This window comes from Convolutriloba macropyga, chromosome 5, assembly GCF_964194025.1.
Source record: "Convolutriloba macropyga chromosome 5, txConMacr16.3, whole genome shotgun sequence".
NCBI lineage: Eukaryota > Metazoa > Xenacoelomorpha > Acoela > Convolutidae > Convolutriloba > Convolutriloba macropyga.
The window spans coordinates 60,262,718-60,284,311 of NC_134472.1; the positions used below are offsets into that span (position 1 = coordinate 60,262,718).

Here is a 21,594-nt window from a genome sequence, read left to right on the forward strand (position 1 = left end):
GTTAGTACTTCGTTTTTCATACTATGTCTCTTTTTTATAAGAAGCACACTGAATGGAATGGCTGCACCTTCCGTAACTACATCTAGTGATCTAAGTTAAAAAAATAATGCTTTTTGCTTGAGTGTGGTTTATCAGGGTTAATTCGTCTCTTCCGTGATCATAAGATTCATATTTCAAAGCCCAGTGTTTGTCTGAGACTATTCCTGGGATGGCAGTAAAAAGCATTAAAGGAACAACTGTGCATAGTCTCCTTGGGCTCAGTTTCGGAAGTTCTCTGCGTTCTGTGCGTGAAATTTTGTCGAGTACGCCCAACGTCTATCGCTGCAAGTTGTCACAATTGCAGGTTCTAATATTTGACGAGATATCTTTTGTAGGATGTAAATTTCTTTAATGTATTGATATTATTATTCTGAAAGACAAACATAAGGTTCGTCAGATTAAAAACAGCAAAAGTTTTCTAATAATCCGTTCTGTCAATTTCTCTGAAACGTCAAACCCTGAGAAATTTCTTATGGCGAGCAGTTAATTTTGTATATTCCTTTTCGTTGCAAATATGAATCGGATATCCTCGGAAATTTCTTAAGCTACGTTGATCGTTATAATGACTTGAACGGATGAGGTTGAGGTTGAACAGATGAAGTTCTGTTTCTGGCAGAATGAAGTAGAGATTGCTCTTAAAGAAGTGGCTGAAGAACCTGAATTAACTGAAAGGTCTGCAGCCACACCTGTGGCTCGAAACATTCTCACCATGGGTGACGACGACATTTGTTACTGCTTAAGAAATATCACGCATTCTATCAATCTCGATGGTAGCAGGTTTCTGTGCATGCCAAGTTTTGACTCGCACCTGCAATACTACGAAATGATTTCTTTGCTCAATGAGCGTCAAGAAAAGTTCCTTCTGGAGGTGCTTTTTGGCGAAGTAACTCGTTGTTTCTGCAATTCAGATTGTGAGAGCTCAAGCTTGTTGTTTTTGGCTGGCTGCACTGGAACTTGGAAAAGCTTGTTGATAACGTTAGTACTTCAAGTTTTTCATACTATATCTTTTTTTATAAGAAGCACACTGAATGGAATGGCTGCACCTTCCGTAACTACATCTAGTGATCTAAGTTAAAAAATTAATGCTTTTTGCTTGAGTGTGGTGTATCAGGGTTAATTCGTCTCTTCCGTGATCATAAGATTCATATTTCGAAGCCCAGTGTTTGTCTGAGACTATTCCTGGGATGGCAGTAAAAAGCATTAAAGGAACAACTTTGCATAGTCTCCTTGGACTCAGTTTCGGAAGTTCTCTGCGTTCTGTGCGTGAAATTTTGTCGAGTACGCCCAACGTCTATCGCTGCAAGTTGTCACAATTGCAGGTTCTAATATTTGACGAGATATCTTTTGTAGGATGTAAATTTCTTTAATGTATTGATATTATTATTCCAAAAGACAAACATAAGGTTCGTCAGATTAAAAACACCAAAAAGTTTTCTAATAATCCGTTCTGTCAATTTCTCTGAAACGTCAAACCCTGAGAAATTTTTCATGGCGAGCAGTTAATTTTGTATATTCCTTTTCGTTGCAAATATGAATCGGATATCCTCGGAAATTTCTTAAGCTACGTTGAGCGTTATAATGACTTGAACGGATGAGGTTGAGGTTGAACAGATGAAGTTCTGTTTCTGGCAGAATGAAGTAGAGATTGCTCTTAAAGAAGTGGCTGAAGAACCTGAATTAACTGAAAGGTCTGCAGCCACACCTGTGGCTCCAAACATTCTCACCATGGGTGATGACGACATTTGTTACTGCTTAAGAAATATCACGCATTCTATCAATCTCGATGGTAGCAGGTTTCTGTGCATGCCAAGTTTTGACTCGCACCTGCAATACTACGAAATGATTTCTTTGCTCAATGAGCGTCAAGAAAAGTTCCTTCTGGAGGTGCTTTTCGGCGAAGTAAATCGTTGTTTCTGCACTTCAGATTGTGAGAGCTCAAGCTTGTTGTTTTTGGCTGGCTGCGCTGGAACTTGGAAAAGCTTGTTGATTACGTTAGTTTTTCAAGTTTTTCATACTATGTCTCTTTTTTTATAAGAAGCACACTGAATGGAATGGCTGCACCTTCCGTAACTACATCTAGTGATCTAAGTTAAAAAAATTAATGCTTTTTGCTTGAGTGTGGTGTATCAGGGTTAATTCGTCTCTTCCGTGATCATAAGATTCATGTTTCGAAGCCCAGTGTTTGTCTGAGACTATTCCTGGGATGGCAGTAAAAAGCATTAAAGGAACAACTTTGCATAGTCTCCTTGGGCTCAGTTTCGGAAGTTCTCTGCGTTCTGTGCGTGAAATTTTGTCGAGTACGCCCAACGTCTATCGCTGCAAGTTTTCACAATTGCAGGTTCTAATATTTGACGAGATATCTTTTGTAGTATATAAATTTCTTTAATGTATTGATATTCTTATTCTGAAAGACAAACATAAGGTTCGTCAGATTAAAAACAGCAAAAGTTTTCTAATAATCCGTTCTGTCAATTTCTCTGAAACGTCAAACCCTGAGAAATTTCTTATGGCGAGCAGTTAAATTTGTATATTCCTTTTCGTTGCAAATGTGAATCGGATATCCTCGGAATTTTCTTAAGCTACGTTGATCGTTATAATGACCTGAACGGATGAGGTTGAGGTTGAACAGATGAAGTTCTATTTCTGGCAGAATGAAGTAGAGATTGCTCTTAAAGAAGTGACTGAAGAACCTGAATTAACTGAAAGGTCTGCAGCCACACCTGTGGCTCCAAACAGTCTCACCATGGGTGATGACGACATTTGTTACTGCTTAAGAAATATCACGCATTCTATCAATCTCGATGGTAGCAGGTTTCTGTGCATGCCAAGTTTTGACTCGCACCTGCAATACTACGAAATGATTTCATTGCTCAATGAGCGTCAAGAAAAGTTCATTCTGGAGGTGCTTTTCGGCGAAGTAAATCGTTGTTTCTGCAATTCAGATTGTGAGAGCTCAAGCTTGTTGTTTTTGGCTGGCTGCACTGGAACTTGGAAAAGCTTGTTGATTACGTTAGTACTTCAAGTTTTTCATACTATGTCTCTTTTTTTATAAGAAGCACACTGAATGGAATGGCTGCACCTTCCGTAACTACATCTAGTGACCTAAGTTAAAAAATTAATGCTTTTTGCTTGAGTGTGGTGTATCAGGGTTAATTCGTCTCTTCCGTGATCATAAGGTTCATATTTCAAAGCCCAGTGTTTGTCTGAGATTATTCCTGGGATGGCAGTAAAAAGCATTAAAGGAACATTTTTGCATAGTCTCCTTGGGCTCAGTTTCGGAAGTTCTCTGCGTTCTGTGCGTGAAATTTTGTCGAGTACGCCCAACGTCTATCGCTGCAAGTTGTCACAATTGCAGGTTCTAATATTTGACGAGATATCTTTTGTAGGATGTAAATTTCTTTAATGTATTGATATTATTATTCTGAAAGACAAACATAAGGTTCGTCAGATTAAAAACACCAAAACGTTTTCTAATAATCCGTTCTGTCAATTTCTCTGAAACGTCAAACCCTGAGAAATTTCTTATGGCGAGCAGTTAATTTTGTATATTTCTTTTCGTTGCAAATATGAATCGGATATCCTCGGAAATTTCTTAAGCTACGTTGATTGTTATAATGACTTGAACGGATGAGGTTGAGGTTGAAGATGAAGTTATGTTTCTGGCAGAATGAAGTAGAGATTGCTCTTAAAGAAGTGGCTGAAGAACCTGAATTAACTGAAAGGTCTGCAGCCACACCTGTGGCTCGAAACATTCTCACCATGGGTGATGACGACATTTGTTACTGCTTAAGAAATATCACGCATTCTATCAATCTCGATGGTAGCAGGTTTCTGTGCATGCCAAGTTTTGACTCGCACCTGCAATACGAAATGATTTCATTGCTCAATGAGCGTCAAGAAAAGTTCCTTCTGTCAAGAAAAGAAGTAAATAGTTGTTTCTGCAATTCAGATTGTGAGAGCTCAAGCTTGTTGTTTTTGGCTGGCTGCGCTGGAACTTGGAAAAGCTTCTTGATTACGTTAGTACTTCAAGTTTTTCATACTATGTCTCTTTTTTTATAAGAAGCACACTGAATGGAATGGCTGCACCTTCTGTAACTACATCTAGTGACCTAAGTTAAAAAATTAATGCTTTTTGCTTGAGTGTGGTGTATCAGGGTTAATTCGTCTCGTCCGTGATCATAAGATTCATATTTCAAAGCCCAGTGTTTGTCTGAGACTATTCCTTGGATGGCAGTAAAAAGCATTAAAGGAACAACTTTGCATAGTCTCCTTGGGCTCAGTTTCGGAAGTTCTCTGCGTTCTGTGCGTGAAATTTTGTCGAGTACGCCCAACGTCTATCGCTGCAAGTTGTCACAGTTGCAGGTTCTAATATTTGACGAGATATCTTTTGTAGGTTGTAAATTTCTTTAATGTATTGATATTATTATTCTGAAAGACAAACATAAGGTTCGTCAGATTAAAAACAGCAAACGTTTTCTAATAATCCGTTCTGTCAATTTCTCTGAAACGTCAAACCCTGAGAAATTTCTTATGGCGAGCAGTTAATTTTGTATATTCCTTTTCGTTGCAAATATGAATCGGATATCCTCGGAAATTTCTTAAGCTACGTTGATCGTTATAATGACTTGAACGGATGAGGTTGAGGTTGAAGATGAAGTTATGTTTCTGGCAGAATGAAGTAGAGATTGCTCTTAAAGAAGTGGCTGAAGAACCTGAATTAACTGAAAGGTCTGCAGCCACACCTGTGGCTCGAAACATTCTCACCATGAATGACGACATTTGTTACTGCTTAAGAAATATCACGCATTCTATCAATCTCGATGGTAGCAGTTTTCTGTGCATGCCAAGTTTTGACTCGCACCTGCAATACTACGAAATGATTTCATTGCTCAATGAGCGTCAAGAAAAGTTCCTTCTGTCAAGAAAAGAAGTAAATCGTTGTTTCTGCAATTCATATTGTGAGAGCTCAAGCTTGTTGTTTTTGGCTGGCTGCGCTGGAACTTGGAAAAGCTTGTTGATTACGTTAGTACTTCAAGTTTTTCATACTATGTCTTTTTTTATAAGAAGCACACTGAATGGAATGGCTGCAGCTTCCGTAACTACATCTAGTGACCTAAGTTAAAAAATTAATGCTTTTTGCTTGAGTGTGGTGTATCAGGGTTAATTCGTCTCGTCCGTGATCATAAGATTCATATTTCAAAGCCCAGTGTTTGTCTGAGACTATTCCTGGGATGGCAGTAAAAAGCATTAAAGGAACAACTTTGCATAGTCTTCTTGGGCTCAGTTTCGGAAGTTCTCTGCGTTCTGTGCGTGAAATTTTGTCGAGTACGCCCAACGTCTATCGCTGCAAGTTGTCACAATTGCAGATTCTAATGTTTGACGAGATATCTTTTGTAGGATGTAACTTTCCTTAATGTAGTGATGAACAATTGCGAAATTTTATAAAAGTTGGTAAACCCACCGGTTGAGTTCGTTTTCTGTTTTGATGATCTTCTGCATTTAGAGCCAGTTCGTGACAGAAACGTGTTCGAATTGTGTAGCGATGGGAATTCAAATTTAACCGAATTAGTCTGAAAATATTTTGAATTATTTGAGCTCAATGAGAAAATGATGACTCGTGGTGTCAACTCCTCAGACGACCTCCTGTCGGAAAAGTGCTTGCATATGACTATTTTAGACACAATAAACTTGTCGATAAGCAGATACCGCATGGAATGCCTCATGCTTGTAGGCTAAGTTCAAAAGTGCGAGCTCATAATGAAAACATTTTGGCCAATCGTACTTGGGAAAAGTATCTAATTCTTGACAATGACACTGTAAAAGGGGAGTTTGCGAGAAATGATGAGCTGTCTCGAGAAGCAGTGGAAGTTGCCAAAACTATGCTTGAAGACAAAACATCAGGACTGGCATTGCTTTTGGTCACATCAGTAGGCTTGCCTTATATATTGTAACTGTTAACATTGATAACCAAGATGGTCTGTCGAATGGATCCTTGGGGAAACTCATGGAGATCAGCTTTGAAAACACGGCATTGAAGTTTATGTGGATTCAGTTTGCAGATGACGTAACCGGAAATGAAGCCCGTCAAAAAATAAAAAGCTTTTACCCGACTTATGCTTCTTGGAATGAAACACCCATTGTAAAACTGTTCGGACGTTTCGTGTTGCAAACAGAATTACTCTAGCAATTTATTGAAAGAGTTCAAGTTCCTTTACTTTAAGCAACGGCTCTCTCAACGCACAAATCTCAAAGCAAAAATGCTTGCAACGGTTTAGCATCTGATTTTGAGAGTAGAACCGATGTTCCAGCACTTAATTTTATGAGTCTGAGTAGATATCCAACGGAAGCAGGAAATTATATGATTCTTCATCTTTTCGCCGATCAAATAAAAGCGAATGAAAAAGCAATTGCTGAAATGGAGCGTTTAGAAAAAGAAGCTCCGCTGCAGTTCTCGTAGTCCTAAACGTGAAAGAGGGAGTTTGAATATTGCATTCCACAATGTTCAAGGCTTATCTAAGTACTACAACCTTATCAATGGGTCTAATTTATTCTTATTCCGATGTTGTAGCTTTTGCAGAATCCGGATAATCTTGAACATATCTGCTTGGCAGAATGGATGTCTGAATTCAAGATGGTTGATTGTTCTAAGAACCGAGAATCAACAGGTGAAATTATGACGCATTGGATAAAGTAGATATCGGTTCAAAAAACGAAGTTGAAGAAAGTAATCTTATTATTCTGAAAGACAAGCATAAGGTTCGTCAGATTAAAAACAGCAAAAGTTTTCTAATAATCCGTTTTGTCAATTTCTCTGAAACGTCAAACCCTGAGAAATTTCTTTTTGCGAGCAGTTAAATTTGTATATTCCTTTTCGTTGCAAAAATGAATCGGATATCCTCGGAAATTTCCTAAGCTACGTTGATCGTTATAATGACTTGAACGGATGAGGTTGAGGTTGAACGGATGAATTTCTGTTTCAGGCAGAATGAAGTAGAGATTGCTCTTAAAGAAGTTGCTGAAGAACCTGAATTAACTGAAAGGTCTTCAGCGACACGTGTGGCTCGAAACATTCTCTCCATGGATGACATTTGTTACTGCTTTAGAAATATCACGCATTCTATCAATCTCGATGGTAGCAGGTTTCTGTGCATGCTAAATTTTGACTCAAACGAGCAATACTACGAAATGATTGCATTCCTCAATGAGAGACAAGAAAAGTTCCTTTTGGAGGTGCTTTTCGGCGAAGAAAATCGTTGTTTCTGCAATTCAGATTGTGAAAGCTCAAGGTTGTTGTTTTTGGCTTGCTTCGCTAGAATTTGGAGAAGCTTGTTAATTACGTTAGTACTTCTAGTTATTCCTACTATATCTCGTGTTTATAAGAAAGACACTGAATGGAATGTCTGAGAGCCAGTTCGTGACAGAAACGTGTTCGAATTGTGTAGCGATGGGTATTCAAATTTAACCGAATTAGTCTGGAAATATTTTGAAATATTTGAGCTCAATGAGAAAATGATGACTCGTGGTGTCAACTCCTCAGACGACCTCCTGTCTGAAAACTGCTTGCATAAGACTATATTAGACACAATAAACTTGTCGATAAGCAGATACCGCATGGAGTGCCTCATGCTTGTAGGCTAAGTTCAAAAGTGCGAGCTTATAATGAAAACTATTTGGCCAATTGTACTTGGGAAAAGTCTCTAATACTTGACATTGACACTGTAAAAGGGGAGTTTGCGAGAAATGATGAGCTGTCTCGAGAAGCAATGGAAGTTGCCAAAACTATGCTTAAAGACAAAACATCAGGACTTGCATTGCTTTTGGTCGCATCAGTAGGCTTGCCTTATATATTGTAACTGTTAGCATTGATAACCAAGATGGTCTGTCGAATGGATCCTTGGGGAAACTCATGAAGGTCAGCTTTGAAAACATGGCATTGAAGTTTATGTGGATTCAGTTTGCAGATGACGTAACCGGAAATGAAGCCCGTCAAAAAATAAAGAGCTTTTACCCGACTTATGCTTCTTGGAATGAAACACCCATTGTAAAACTGTTCGGACGTTTCGTGTTGCAAACAGAATTACTCTAGCAATTTATTGAAAGAGTTCAAGTTCCTTTACTTTAAGCAACGGCTCTCTCAACGCACAAATCTCAAAGCAAAAATGCTTGCAACGGTTTAGCATCTGATTTTGAGAGTAGAACCGATGTTCCAGCATTTAATTTGATGAGTCTGAGTAGATATCCAACGGAAGCAGGAAATTATATGATTCTTCATCTTTTCGCCGATCAAATAAAAGCGAATGAAAAAGCAATTGCTGAAATGGAGCGTTTAGAAAAAGAAGCTCCGCTGCAGTTCTCGTAGTCCTAAACGTGAAAGAGGGAGTTTGAATATTGCATTCCACAATGTTCAAGGCTCATCTAAGTACTACAACCTTATCAATGGGTCTAATTTATTCTTATTCCGATGTTGTAGCTTTTGCAGAATCCGGATAATCTTGAACATATCTGCTTGGCAGAATGGATGTCTGAATTCAAGATGGTTGATTGTTCTAAGAACCGAGAATCAACAGGTGAAATTATGACGCATTGGATAAAGTAGATATCGGTTCAGAAAACGAAGTTGAAGAAAGTAATCTTATTATTCTGATAGACAAACTTAAGGTTCGTCAGATTAAAAACAGCAAAAGTTTTCTAAAAATCCCTTTTGTCAATTTCTCTGAAACGTCAAACCCTGAGAAATTTCTTATCGCGAGCAGTTATTTTTGTATATTCCTTTTCGTTGCAAAAATGAATGGGATATCCTCGGAAATTTCTTAAGCTACGTTGATCGTTATAATAACTTGAACGGATGAGGTTGAGTTTGAACGGATGAAGCTCTGTTTCTGGCAGAATGAAGTAGAGATTGCTCGTACAGAAGTTGCTGAAGAACCTGAATTAACTGAAAGGTCTGCAGTCACACGTGTGGCTCGAAACATTCTCTCCAGGGATAATGATGACGTTTGTTACTGCTTTAGAAATATCACGCATTCTATCGATCTCGATCGTAGCAGGTTTCTGTGCATGTCAAGTTTTGACTCACACGAGCAATACTACGAAATGATTTCATTGCTCAATGAGCGTCAAGAAAAGTTCCTTCTGTAGGTGCTTTTCGGCGAAGTAAATCGTTGTTTCTGCAATTCAGATTGTGAAAGCTCAAGGTTGTTGTTTTTGGCTGGCTTCGCTAGAACTTGGAAAAGCTTGTTAATTACGTTAGTACTTCTAGTTATTCCTACTATATCTCTTGTTTATAAGAAGCACACTGAATGGAATGTCTGACAGTCTGTAACCACATCTAGTGACTTTTAGTTAAAAATTGATGCTTTTTTGCTTTAGTGTTGTGTATCAGGTATTAATTCGTCTCTTCCGTGATCATACGATTATTGTTTCAAAGCCCAGTGTTCGAGTGCTTATACTGGAATGGCAGCAAAAAGCATCAGAGGAGCAACCTTGCATAGTCTCCTTGGGCTCAGTTTCGGAAGTTCTCTGCGTTCTGTGCGTGAAATTTCGTCGAGTACGCCCAACGCCTATCCCTGCAAGTTGTCACAATTGCAGGTTCTAATATTTGACGAGATATCTTTTGTAGGATGTAACTTTCTTTAATGTATTGATGAACAATTGCGAAATTTTATAAAAGTTGGTAAACCCACCGGTTGAGTTCGTTTTCTGTTTTGATGTTCTTCTGCATTTAGAGCCAGTTCGTGACGGAAACGTGTTCGAATTGTGTAGCGATGGGTATTCAAATTTAACCGAATTAGTCTGAAAATTTTTTGAAATATTTGAGCTCAATGAGAAATTGATGACTCGTGGTGTCAACTCCTCAGACGACCTCCTGTCGGAAAAGTGCTTGCATAAGACTATTTTAGACACAATAAACTTGTCGATAAGCAGATACCGCATGGAATGCCTCATGCTTGTAGGCTAAGTTCAAAAGTGCGAGCTCATAATGAAAACATTTTGGCCAATCGTACTTGGGAAAAGTATCTAATTCTTGACATTGACACTGTAAAAGGGGAGTTTGCGAGAAATGATGAGCTGTCTCGAGAAGCAGTGGAAGTTGCCAAAACTATGCTTGAAGACAAAACATCAGGACTGGCATTGCTTTTGGTCACATCAGTAGGCTTGCCTTATATATTGTAATTGTTAACATTGATAACCAAGATGGTCTGTCGAATGGATCTTGGGGAAACTCATGGAGATCAGCTTTGAAAACACGGTATTGAAGTTTATGTGGATTCAGTTTGCAGATGACGTAACCGGAAGTGAAGCCCGTCAAAAAATAAAGAGCTTTTACCCTACTTATGCTTCTTGGAATGAAACACCCATTGTAAAACTGTTTGGACGTTCCGTGTTGCAAACAGATGAAATTACTCTAGCAATTTATTGAAAGAGTTCAAGTTCCTTTACTTTAAGCAACGGCTCTCTCAACGCACAAATTTCAAAGCAAAAATGCTTGCAACGGTTTAGCATCTGATTTTGAGAGTAGAACCGCTGTTCCACCACTTTATTTTATGAGTCTGAGTAGATATCCAACGGAAGCAGGAAATTATATGATTCTTCATCTTTTCGCCGACCAAATTAAAGCGAATGAAAAAGCAATTGCTGAAATGGAGCGTTTAGAAAAAGAAGCTCCGTTGCAGTTCTCGCAATCCTAAACGTGAAAGAGGGAGTTTGAATATTGCATTCCACAATGTTCACAGCTTATCTAAGTACTACAACCTTATCAATGGGTCGAATTTATTCTCCTTCCGATGTTGTAGCTTTTGCAGAATCCGGATAATCTTGAACGTATCTGCTTGGCAGAATGGATGTCTTAATTGAAGATGGTTGATTATTCTAAGAACCGAGCATCAACAGGTGAAATTATGACGCATTGGATCAAGTAGATATCGGTTCAAAAAACGAAGCTGAAGAAAGTAATCTTATTATTCTGAAAGACAAACATAAGCTTCGTCAGATTAAAAACAGCAAAAGTTTTCTAATAATCCGTTTTGTCAATTTCTCTGAAACGTCAAACCCTGAGAAATTTCTTATCGCGAGCAGTTAATTTTGTACATTCCTTTTCGTTGCAAAAATGAATCGGATATCCTCGGAAATTTCTTAAGCTACGTTGATCGTTATAATGACTTGAACGGATGAGGTTGAGGTTGAACAGATGAAGTTCTGTTTCTGGCAGAATGACGTAGAGATTGCTCTTAAAGAAGTTGCTGAAGAACCTGAATTAACTGAAAGGTCTGAGGCCACACGTGTGGCTCGAAACGCTCTCCATGGATGATGACGACATTTGTTACTGCTTTAGAAATATTACGCATTCTATCAATCTCGATGGTAGCAGGTTTCTGTGCATGCCAAGTTTTTACTCGCACCTGCAATACTACGAAATGATTTCATTGCTCAATGAGAGTCAAGAAAAGTTCCTTTTGGAGGTGCTTTTCGGCGAAGCAAATCGTTGTTTCTGCAATTCAGATTGTGAAAGCTCAAGGTTGTTGTTTTTGGCTGGCTTTGCTAGAACTTAGAAAAGCTTGTTAATTACGTTAGTACTTCTAGTTGTTCCTACTATATCTTGTTTATAAGAAGCACACTGAATGGAATGTCTGACGGTCTGTAACCAAATCTAGTGACTTTCAGTTAAAAATTGATGCTTTTTGCTTTAGTGTTGTGTATCAGGAATTAATTCGTCTCTTCCGTGATCATACGATTATTGTTTCAAAGCCCAGTGTTCGAGTGCTTATACTGGAATGGCAGAAAAAAGCATCAGAGGAGCAACCTTGCATAGTCTCCTTGGGCTCAGTTTCGGAAGTTCTCTGCGTTCTGTGCGTGAAATTTCGTCGAGTACGCCCAACGCCTATCCCTGCAAGTTGTCACAATTGCAGGTTCTAATATTTGACGAGATATCTTTTGTAGGATGTAACTTTCTTTAATGTATTGATGAACAATTGCGAAATTTTAAAAGTTGGTAAACCCACCGGTTGAGTTCGTTTTCTGTTTTGATGATCTTCTGCATTTAGAGCCAGTTCGTGACGGAAACGTGTTGGAATTGTGTAGCGATGGGTATTCAAATTTAACCGAATTAGTTTGAAAATATTTTGAAATATTTGAGCTCAATGGGAAAATGATGACTCGTGGTGTCAACTCCTCAGACGACCTCCTGTCGGAAAAGTGCTTGCATTAGACTATATTAGACACAATAAACTTGTCGATAAGCAGGTACCGCATGGAGTGCCTCATGCTTGTAGGCTAAGTTCAAAAGTGCGAGCTCATAATGAAAACATTTTGGCCAATCGTACTGGGGAAAAGTATCTAATTCTTGACATTGACACTGTAAAAGGGGAGTTTGCGAGAAATGATGAGCTGTCTCGAGAAGCAGTGGAAGTTGCCAAAACTATGCTTGAAGACAAAACATCAGGACTGGCATTGCTTTTGGTCACATCAGTAGGCTTGCCTTATATATTGTAACTGTTAACATTTATAACCAGGATGGTCTGTCGAATGGATCATTGGGGAAACTGATGGACATCAGCTTTGAAAACACGGCATTGAAGTTTATGTGGATTCAATTTGCAGATGACATAACCGGAAATGAAGCCCAAAGAGCTTTTACCCGACTTATACTTCTTGGAATGAGACACCTGTTGTAAAAATTGTTCGGACGTTTCGTGTTGCAAACAGAAGAAATTACTCTAGCAATTTATTGAAAAAGTTCCTTTTCTTTACGCCTCGGCTCTCTCAATGCACAAATTTCAAAGCAAAAATGCTTGCAATGGTTTAGCCTGTGATTTTGGGAGTAGAACCGCTGTTCCCGCACTTCTGAGTAGATATCCAACAGAAGAAGGAAATTATATGATTGTTCATGTTTTGGCCGATCAAATTAAAGCGAATGAAAAAGCAGTTGCTGAAATGGAGCGTTTAGAAAAAGAAGCTCCGTTGCAGTTCTCGTAATCCTAAAGCGGAAAGAGGGAGTTTGAATGTCGCATTCCACAATTTTCAAAGCTTATCTAAGTTCTACAATCTTATCAATGGGTCTGTAATTTTTTCTAAGTGCGATGTTGTAGCTTTTGCAGAGTCCTGGTTTTTGAGTTCCAACTTGTCGTCAGATTTTAAACGCCCTCGTTTTAAACTTTCTTTTGACTGGCCAGGGAAAGTGAGACAGCCTGCTGGAATTGCCCTTTACGTTCATCAAGGGGTAAACGTCCTAGCAACCGATGAAAGAGTGTCAACAAGTTCCCTAGTTTGTAATATAAAAGTTTGTAATATAAATTCTTATAGTCGTTCTCACTTAAATAATTCTCAGGTAAACAAATTTTATATTAATTTTCAGTATGCATAGTTCTTTTTACTCTCCGTGTATATGGCAATTTTCTATTTTAGTTCTGTTTTTTCTTTCTGATTGTTTACAAATGCAGGCTGAGTGTTTCTTTCGTTTCCCGGTTGAACCTGCTGTTAGTGCACCATAGACCGCAATCCAAAGTCAGCAACATCTGAGCGTTCAAGAGTTCAAATGTTCGTGTAATCAAGAACATTGATCCACTGCTTATTATGGGCGACTTTAATGTGAACATGACGGAATCTAATTGGTTCTCAAAATTATTGCTGAATTGTGGTTACAAGCAACAAATTACGTACACCACTACTCGGGCATTCACGTGCTTGGATAAGGTTTTCACGAAAGACCAAAATTTCAAAGCAGATGTATTCACTGACAAATTTCAAAGCATCTTCCAGTTTTCACTGACCTATCCTTGCTTTTCTAAAAACTGACTTTCCTAGTAAACTTGTAATGTTTCTGATCTATTAAATCTCTGGAGATAATCTGTAACTTATGACTTCAATTAACGTTCAAGAAATATCTTAATACCCATGTTCTTCAGTTTTTATATACTTTTTAGACTCTGTCTCTTTGACTACTCTTCTATTCTTTTTGCGGAATTCTTCTGGCTATGTTTTTTGTCAAGATTTTTGTTACAACCATATGACGTCACAATCACTTCAAACCTGCTTTTTTATTCGTTCATAAAATTTCAACTGAATTGCGTGTGTGACGTTGACGTTGTTTTTCACTCTTATTGAAGCGAGTTTTTTTGGTCATTTGCTTGGTTAAGTTTTTGGTCTTGCGTGACATAACTCGCTCTCAAAAATGACTTACGGACTCCCAAACTGACTTTTCTTCTTTTTAATTGAAACAGATTAGGTCAAGTGAGTGCGTGTCACTCTAAATGAAGGTTATCCGAGAGCAGATAATAGAAGCAGCAATTACTTATACGGATTTGTAATCAAAATATAACATCTAGGAATTTAACAAAAGGACATTTATATTGGCCTGTTTCTGTTACTATCCTTCGAGATTTCAGATCTACGAAGTGGCTTCTTCACTCTCAAAGTCAGGGAAATAAGGTCAATTTAGTATGTGTCGCTCTATTTGAATGTTGTTTAAGAGCAGCTAACAGAATCAGGATTTTGTTATACAGGTTCGTAATAAAAAAATAACGTATCAGCATTTAATGGAAGGATGATTTCGTTGGTTTGTTTTTCACTGATTTTTCGAGACTGCAGATCTACAAAGCTATCGCGGCTATTCTCTGGCAATCTGCCCCCTGTGTTTTTGGCTTGACAGCAATTATTCGTCGGGCGATGATATAATAAATAGTGTTTAAATAAAAATATCTCTGGAATTTATAATGCAATACTTTTTTGTGTATTTTTCAACACAGAGGGGAGTCTTTCTTAAAGAATTGGCGAAAGTAAAATGAGATATGCTTAATAAAGAAGATTGCAAACTAAAAGAAAATCACTAGTGGCCAATTTCACTTCTAAATGCCTGGATTAAAATTTTTGAGCGTGTTTTTTCAATCGAATTAAATATTTTGAATCTCGACAACTCTGTTACGGTAAACAATTTGGCGTCAGGTCCAAATATAGAGCAGTTGATGCATTAGTTGAACTTACTGAGAAAGTGAGAATAGGACAGAGCTCCTCAATGTTTCTAATTTTTCTAGACCTTAAAAAGGCCTTTGATTCAGTTAACCGCAATATCTTACTTCATAAACTTAAAAGATAGGGAGCTACTCGTCCGGAAAACCTAACTCTGTTACAAAAGAACATGGTTACAAAAGAACATGGTTAAGCTGATTCACTTTAGAAGAAAGACATCAATTCAACGAATTTTCTGCAAGGAATTCAATCCTAACAGTGCAGGAACTACACAATGCGAACTTTGTTCTGAAATTTGTTCGGAAAGCTACAAATAGCAAACACTCACAAGACTTATGCAATAATCTTTTTGCTTTTAAACATTCCTGCGGAAGGGTTACCAGAGGCTCCGATCTGAAGTTTTTAGAAGAGCCATTTTGTGAATGAGCGAAAGATCAATAAAACTCAATCCAGTATTTCATCAGACTTGGGTTTGTCTTTTGGGAAAAAAACTATTTTTGTCACCAATTGAGAAAACTATATAGTCAATAATTTTGAACTAACAAGGTTTATATTCGAATAAAATCAGCTATAATAGGTTCTTGAAAATCGAAAATTTACCTCGACGGAAAAATGGTTACTAGTCAATCTCAGAATAATCTTTGCAGTGGTAATTATTTTCATTGGCTAGTCTTAGCATTAATTTTTTTGGAGGTTCATAGCATTTATTTTACCCAAATTGTTGTTAGTTCACGGTGCACTGATTTTTATAATTGATGCTCGATATATAATCCATTATCGATGTTGAGTGGTTATTGTTATTAGGGACAGATTGTAATAGCAGATCCGAATGATCTCGTTATCTGTCCTTGCTTATTTTTGATTTGTATCACAATAACGAAATTAATTCTTTCTTCTTTATTTGAACTTTTTCATTCTGTTTGTTTGTGACAGCTATAAAATGGAGAAGTAATCATGTAGCTAGTTAGTACGTACAACAAGTAAGTACGTATAACATGTAGCAAGGAGTGCCTTTGTAAGTACGTACATCTAGCAACTTCTTCAGTTCTAACACGTGATCAGATTTCCATGTTTTATAAGTGTTGGTTACGTGACTCTGATGAAGTCACTGAGAAATTTGGCATTAAGCAATAGCGGCGTAGCTGTTCGAGGTTCAACTCAGAATTTTGAAGTGAACATAGCAGGAGTCACGCAACCTTGCTTGAAACATGCATTTTGCATGTTTAAAAAAGACGGCAGTTTTAAATATTGGCATTGTATATGATACGAAGATCTGGCATTGTAGAATCGGGACCGCAGAGGTCTGGCATGTTAAAACTTAAAATGAAATCGCGCTCCTGTGCTATGGTTGTTTTCTTTACATTTAGATGCTGTCAAGCCAGTGTGTGCTAAAGAAAAATCCCCAGAAGCAAATGATAGTCGTGAAATTTCGGCCTATGATGAAGAAGTTTTAGTGGATGAACGGGGTGAATATAGCAGTGATGTTGTTGCCACAGAACCTGAAGTTATTGAGCAAAATATTGACTTTGAAGAAGCAGAAAATGGAGAAACAACTGCGAATGATGATATGGAAAATGAACCCAAGTCAGCTGCCAACGCCTAGTAAATTCTCTATTTTTCTACAGAAACTGTTTTGTTTTACCCGACAGCTCAGATAATTGAATTGTGCTGGACACGCATCTGTTTTGTTTAATTGGAATAACGACCCTAATGACTAGTATGTCCTGTCGAATAGAACTAGCCTTTTTCTAGACTTGGCTAGGTGGAGCTGGATAAAATATGCACTAGCTGTTAAGGATTGGATGTCCTACTACCACTTTTGCTTAGAAGCTTCTGCTGATAAAACCGGATTTTCAGTTCTAGTTAGGTCCTGTTGTCAATTAAATAATTTGCTTGTTTTTTCGTAACATCACATAAGCTTTTTCTATTTAATGGGGCATGATTGCGTGCATGCAGTACTGTGACCCACGCTTTTATATATAACAGAGAACTTTTTCAAGCTAATGTTTTGAATTGATCTACATTTTACATTTTGTCTACGGTTTTTTATTCAAAACAGTTAGAAGACACGTTATAGATTAAGATGGTAACTCAAGTTTTTAAGGAAAAGAGAACTGGCTGTTTTTCTGGAGATGATTTTTTTTCAGTTTTACTGATGTGGGATTACATACTTCGTCACTTTTTTCTATTTTGGCTACATCAACAACTACAAAAGGCGCTTTTGAAAATACAAAAAAGCAGTACAAAGAAAGGAAAGAAGTGGAGTTAAAAAAATTTTAAATGCTTAATTCACTTTTTTTTTGTCTTGTGAATTCTTCTGTTATACGGTTTTATGTTCGATTTGAGTTTGTTTAATTAACAAATTCATTTTAATTTGAAAACTAATCAGCAGATTGCAGGAAAATGTCACCGTTGACTCCTGTGACACTGGTTGCCATTGAAATAAGAATAGAAGAAAGTACTTAATTGCATTTGAACGAAGTTCATGGCAATTATTCTAAACGTGTCGGTCTTTTTTATGCAAATTTTTCGCTTGACCTTTTTTGCTATTTTCTTCGAGAACATTCTTTGACTTTTCAAGTGACTTTTTCGCGCTTTCGTTCTTCATTTTTGAGTGATCTCTACTTCTTACTTCGAAGTAAAGCTTGTTGCTAAAATGAAAACGATTACAGCATAGCAACGAGAAGGGACTTATAGCCGATCAGTGCTTCTGGTTAAGGATGTGGAGGTCCACAGTTCGAATCCCGGCCCGGTCAAGTGTTTTTGCACCCATAAAGAAAAATTGATCTAGGCTACAGCCCCTGAACTGAATTGCCTGGCCTGTCGTTCAAGAGCAATTCTTCCGACATTAATCGGTTTGTTTTTAGAACAAAAAATGAAGAGTGCTCGCTATTTTGATTTCTTCTGTAGTTAGGCACACTCCTGTGTTCAACAACAAAATAGAGATCAGTATTATTTTTTATAGCTGTAAGCTGAGTGAAGCTATATTGCGGTGCTCTTGGTTTTTTTTGTTTCGTCGTCTGACGCTCTTTTTTCGTTTTACATTTTTTCACACAGCAATGCTGAAAAAGTCAAATTTTCTGAATGACTTCTTCCTCTCACTAACGGCATTTGCGCGCGTGACGTCATTTCTCAATCGCTTTAGCAAAAGTTTTTAGGTTTTTTGCGTGATTAGATTTTGATCATACGTGACTTACCTCACTCAATAAAATGACTTTTGCACTTTAAAACTTAAGTTTAGTTTGAATTTGTTTACGGTCAAAGAAACTCATTTGTGCAGTAAAAGTCCTTAATAAGAGGCTTCTGCGGAATGAATTTTAACAAGCTTTATTAATTTATCGCTGAATGTTTTTTACCTAGTTTTTTGAGTGGCGTCGATTTTTTTTCAATTTAGGTCTGTATCTGTTTCTATCTCAATTATATGGCACGCAGGTCTATTCTTTCGCAGCTATTCCGGCGATCTGCCGGCTATGTTTAGCAATAAGCATTTAGACGGGGTGGGTGATCACGACTAATAAATTATTCAACAAGGTTTAAATGTCGGGGAGCTGTATATAGACTTCAATTCTTTTCTATATTGGCTTCATTTTAGATTGTTTCTTCCAAATGAAATAATTTCTAAAGAAATAAAACAAGTCTTGAAGTCCAATCCAAAATTCGATTGAAAAATATGAATGTCTTGACCAGATCAGGTAAATACCAAGAGCTAAACTGTACAAGGATAGTTCACAATTTCGCCTACTTTGTTCAAGTAGGCGAACCGGATTAACACAATTTCGCCTCCCGGATTAACCAACATAAAAACTGCTGAAACAGCGTTTGTTCACCCCAGAAAGATCTATTTTTACTTGCGGTTCCTTAGAGAGTGCTCTTTAATTAAATTCAAGCCAGTTTTTACTAATTTAACTCAAGAATTATGCAAAATGCATGGTCTTTGATATTGACTTTTTGTCAAATTATCGATATCCATATTATTCGGAATGATGACATGTTAGTAATTGACGATCAGCAATTGCAAGGCTACTTTTCGTCTAATCGTTTTTTAACAATCCAAAATAATGCAGAAAAAATTTTTGTAAATGAGAGAGCAGAACAATTAAAAAAAAGCTCATTAACGAAAGATCCAACGAAAGCGCAATTTTTCTCTTCTTCGGTCAACTTGTAGCTTAAGGTCAGCCAGAACAAGTCGCATCGTTTTCTAATTGCTCAAAAGTTGATATATATTGCGCTTTTGAAGTAATGGTTTTTGGGCTTTGATACAACTATTTTTAACAAAAATTTTCGATTTTGTCGACATTTCCTATCCTTTGAGGTTCTTTTTCTTGTCTTGTACATTTTTGACATGTCAGATATCACTCTTTTGGCGATGAAAAGGAAGGCACAATTGATTATATCGTTTTTTAGTTAATAAATGGTTTTAGTGGCTTTGACACCGTCTTCTAGCAGAATATAATGGAACTGTTTGTTTTTTCTTCGTTTGTCGTTCTTTTTGTAGCCGTAGAAAAAATGTGGACAATTGCAGGTGTTAGCGGCTTCCTATGTTTTAGATAGAGACCTATTTACTGATGTCACTTTATAGCTAAAGATTTTCATTACTTTGGAAGCATGTTTTAAAACATATAGACGTTTTTTGCACTTTGCTCTTCTTTTTGGTCTACTTGTTACCTATTATTTGCTTTATTTTTTCTTTCTTTTTTTATATGTTTACCATGTTCTGAATAGTAACAGATCTCAGTGGCAATTTTTGGTGAAATAGAAATTTCTTTGATGATTTAAGTTGATAGGTAATGTTCTTATGACTTTATGAAAACTTGTTTTCAAAACTATAAATGTATTTGTTAACTTTGTCATTTTGTTCTTTTTGTCTACTTGTTACCTTTGTCATTATTCAAAGGTCACGTATCTTCTTTTTCGATGGCCAAAATGGATTGCGCTTTTAATGGCTTCGACATCTTTTTCTGAAAAAATTGAATTCAATTTTGGCTTTTTGGTTTCTTTGTCGTTTGTTTTTGTTACCGTACGAAATATTCTGGATGACGGGTATCACTGTCTTCATATGGAGGTATGGATGAACATAAAGCTATTTGCAGATTACAGTTGTTGCCTTATGGTTTCCATTTTTTGAAATTATTTGTTTGTTTTTCCACTTAAAAAAGTTTTTTTTTAATTTTGCCGTTTCTGTTGTTTTGTTTTGTCTATTTGTTACCGAGTCTCGTTAGGGTCTGGTCCCTGGTTCTCTCTGAAGTACAAATTAGTTTATTTAGTGTAGGTTTTATTTGACGCTATTTTAACTTTGTTGTTAAGTATTTGTTAGACATTGAGCTTTGGACGTTTTTTTGATTTTGTGGTGTCTTGTCTCGTCCTAATAATGATCTCGTAATCCTAATCGTCGGGCCTTTAATATGGCTTCATTTGTTTGTGGCACTTTTTATACACCAATCATGTTTGATCAATATTTGAGTTGTTGAAAGTTTTCTGTCTCTTCCTCGTTTGGTGGACAATTCAGCCAGAAATGTGGATGAGTGGGGTCGAAACATTATATGCGAACGCAGATTACCCGGCCTTCTTGTTACGTTGGTGCTTAAAATACATGAAAAACAAGTAGCTGAATTTCCTCTGCATTTAAATCTCCTTAGTTGAAATAGCCACTCAAAATGCTTCCGATCTGTCAGTCGTTGTATTTCCTTTTAAAAAAATGTTTGGGTAAATTTAAATCGGAAGACCGCTATATTTGCCAAAACTTAAATCACTTAAAGCTCACTTGATATCACAGAGTAACTTGAAGTTAATCGTGAAGTTAATAAGTGTGGAAACTTGAACAAAATGTGCAGCGTATTTTCTTGGAAGACGAATGCTTGAAAATAGTTTTTAACGCAGCTTTATTGTTGTCCTTTACTAACAGTGAAATTGTGCTCCAATGAACAGTTTTCCTCGAACTTTTTTTTTTAACTGAAACAGTAATAATATTTAAGACGTACATAAAGTGTCTAGCTACTCAATTACCATATAGAGTAAAAAATGGATATAAAAGACATTTGTCTGTAAATTAATCGAAGTTAATGATCCATAATAACATAACGTTTACGTTTATACGAGGACTTGAGTTTATAATAACTAAGAATATGCACTTAGACTAGCTATTGTTTTTGTGTTGCTTGTAAAGCTGTGTTAGCTTTTTCTGTTATTGGTTGTCTTTCTCGAAAAATTCGGCATTGGTCGGCTTTATTGATAGAATGATGTAGTAATCATATTACGTCTTTCATATATTTAATAACTCAACTTTACTGAAATTGTCCTTTGAGAACGTTTTTGCTTTTTCGATACAGACACCTCTGTAATATGTTCAACAATTTTACTGCAACAGTTTTGTTGCTATTATAGTTAACTTCGGGATATTTCTACAATCCAAATATATTATTAAAAGCAATTTTGAGCCGCGTGATCTTGTTGGCGTTACCTACTGATCTAAATTTGGCCTATTACGAAATCTAACGTAATTCAACACGCTCTCAATTGGAATTGTTTAAGCAGTTGTTTGGATGCCGTTTTGATGCCTTTCGATGCTCAGGCCGGTCTCTGATTATAACAAACAAA

The 21,594-nt window shown here is 37.0% G+C and overlaps 1 protein-coding gene across 1 annotated transcript in view; it reads left to right on the forward strand.

Annotated features, from left to right (window-relative positions):
- The window catches only part of LOC142339509 (uncharacterized), a 95,765-nt gene extending 79,086 nt beyond the window's left edge, over positions 1 to 16,679 (forward strand). The window contains exon 4 of the mRNA XM_075389594.1: positions 16,368 to 16,679. Coding sequence (XP_075245709.1) covers positions 16,368 to 16,603 — 236 coding nt within the window. The 3' untranslated portion in view covers positions 16,604 to 16,679. The remainder of the gene's footprint in view (positions 1 to 16,367) is intronic.
- Positions 16,680 to 21,594: the final 4,915 nt, after the last annotated feature.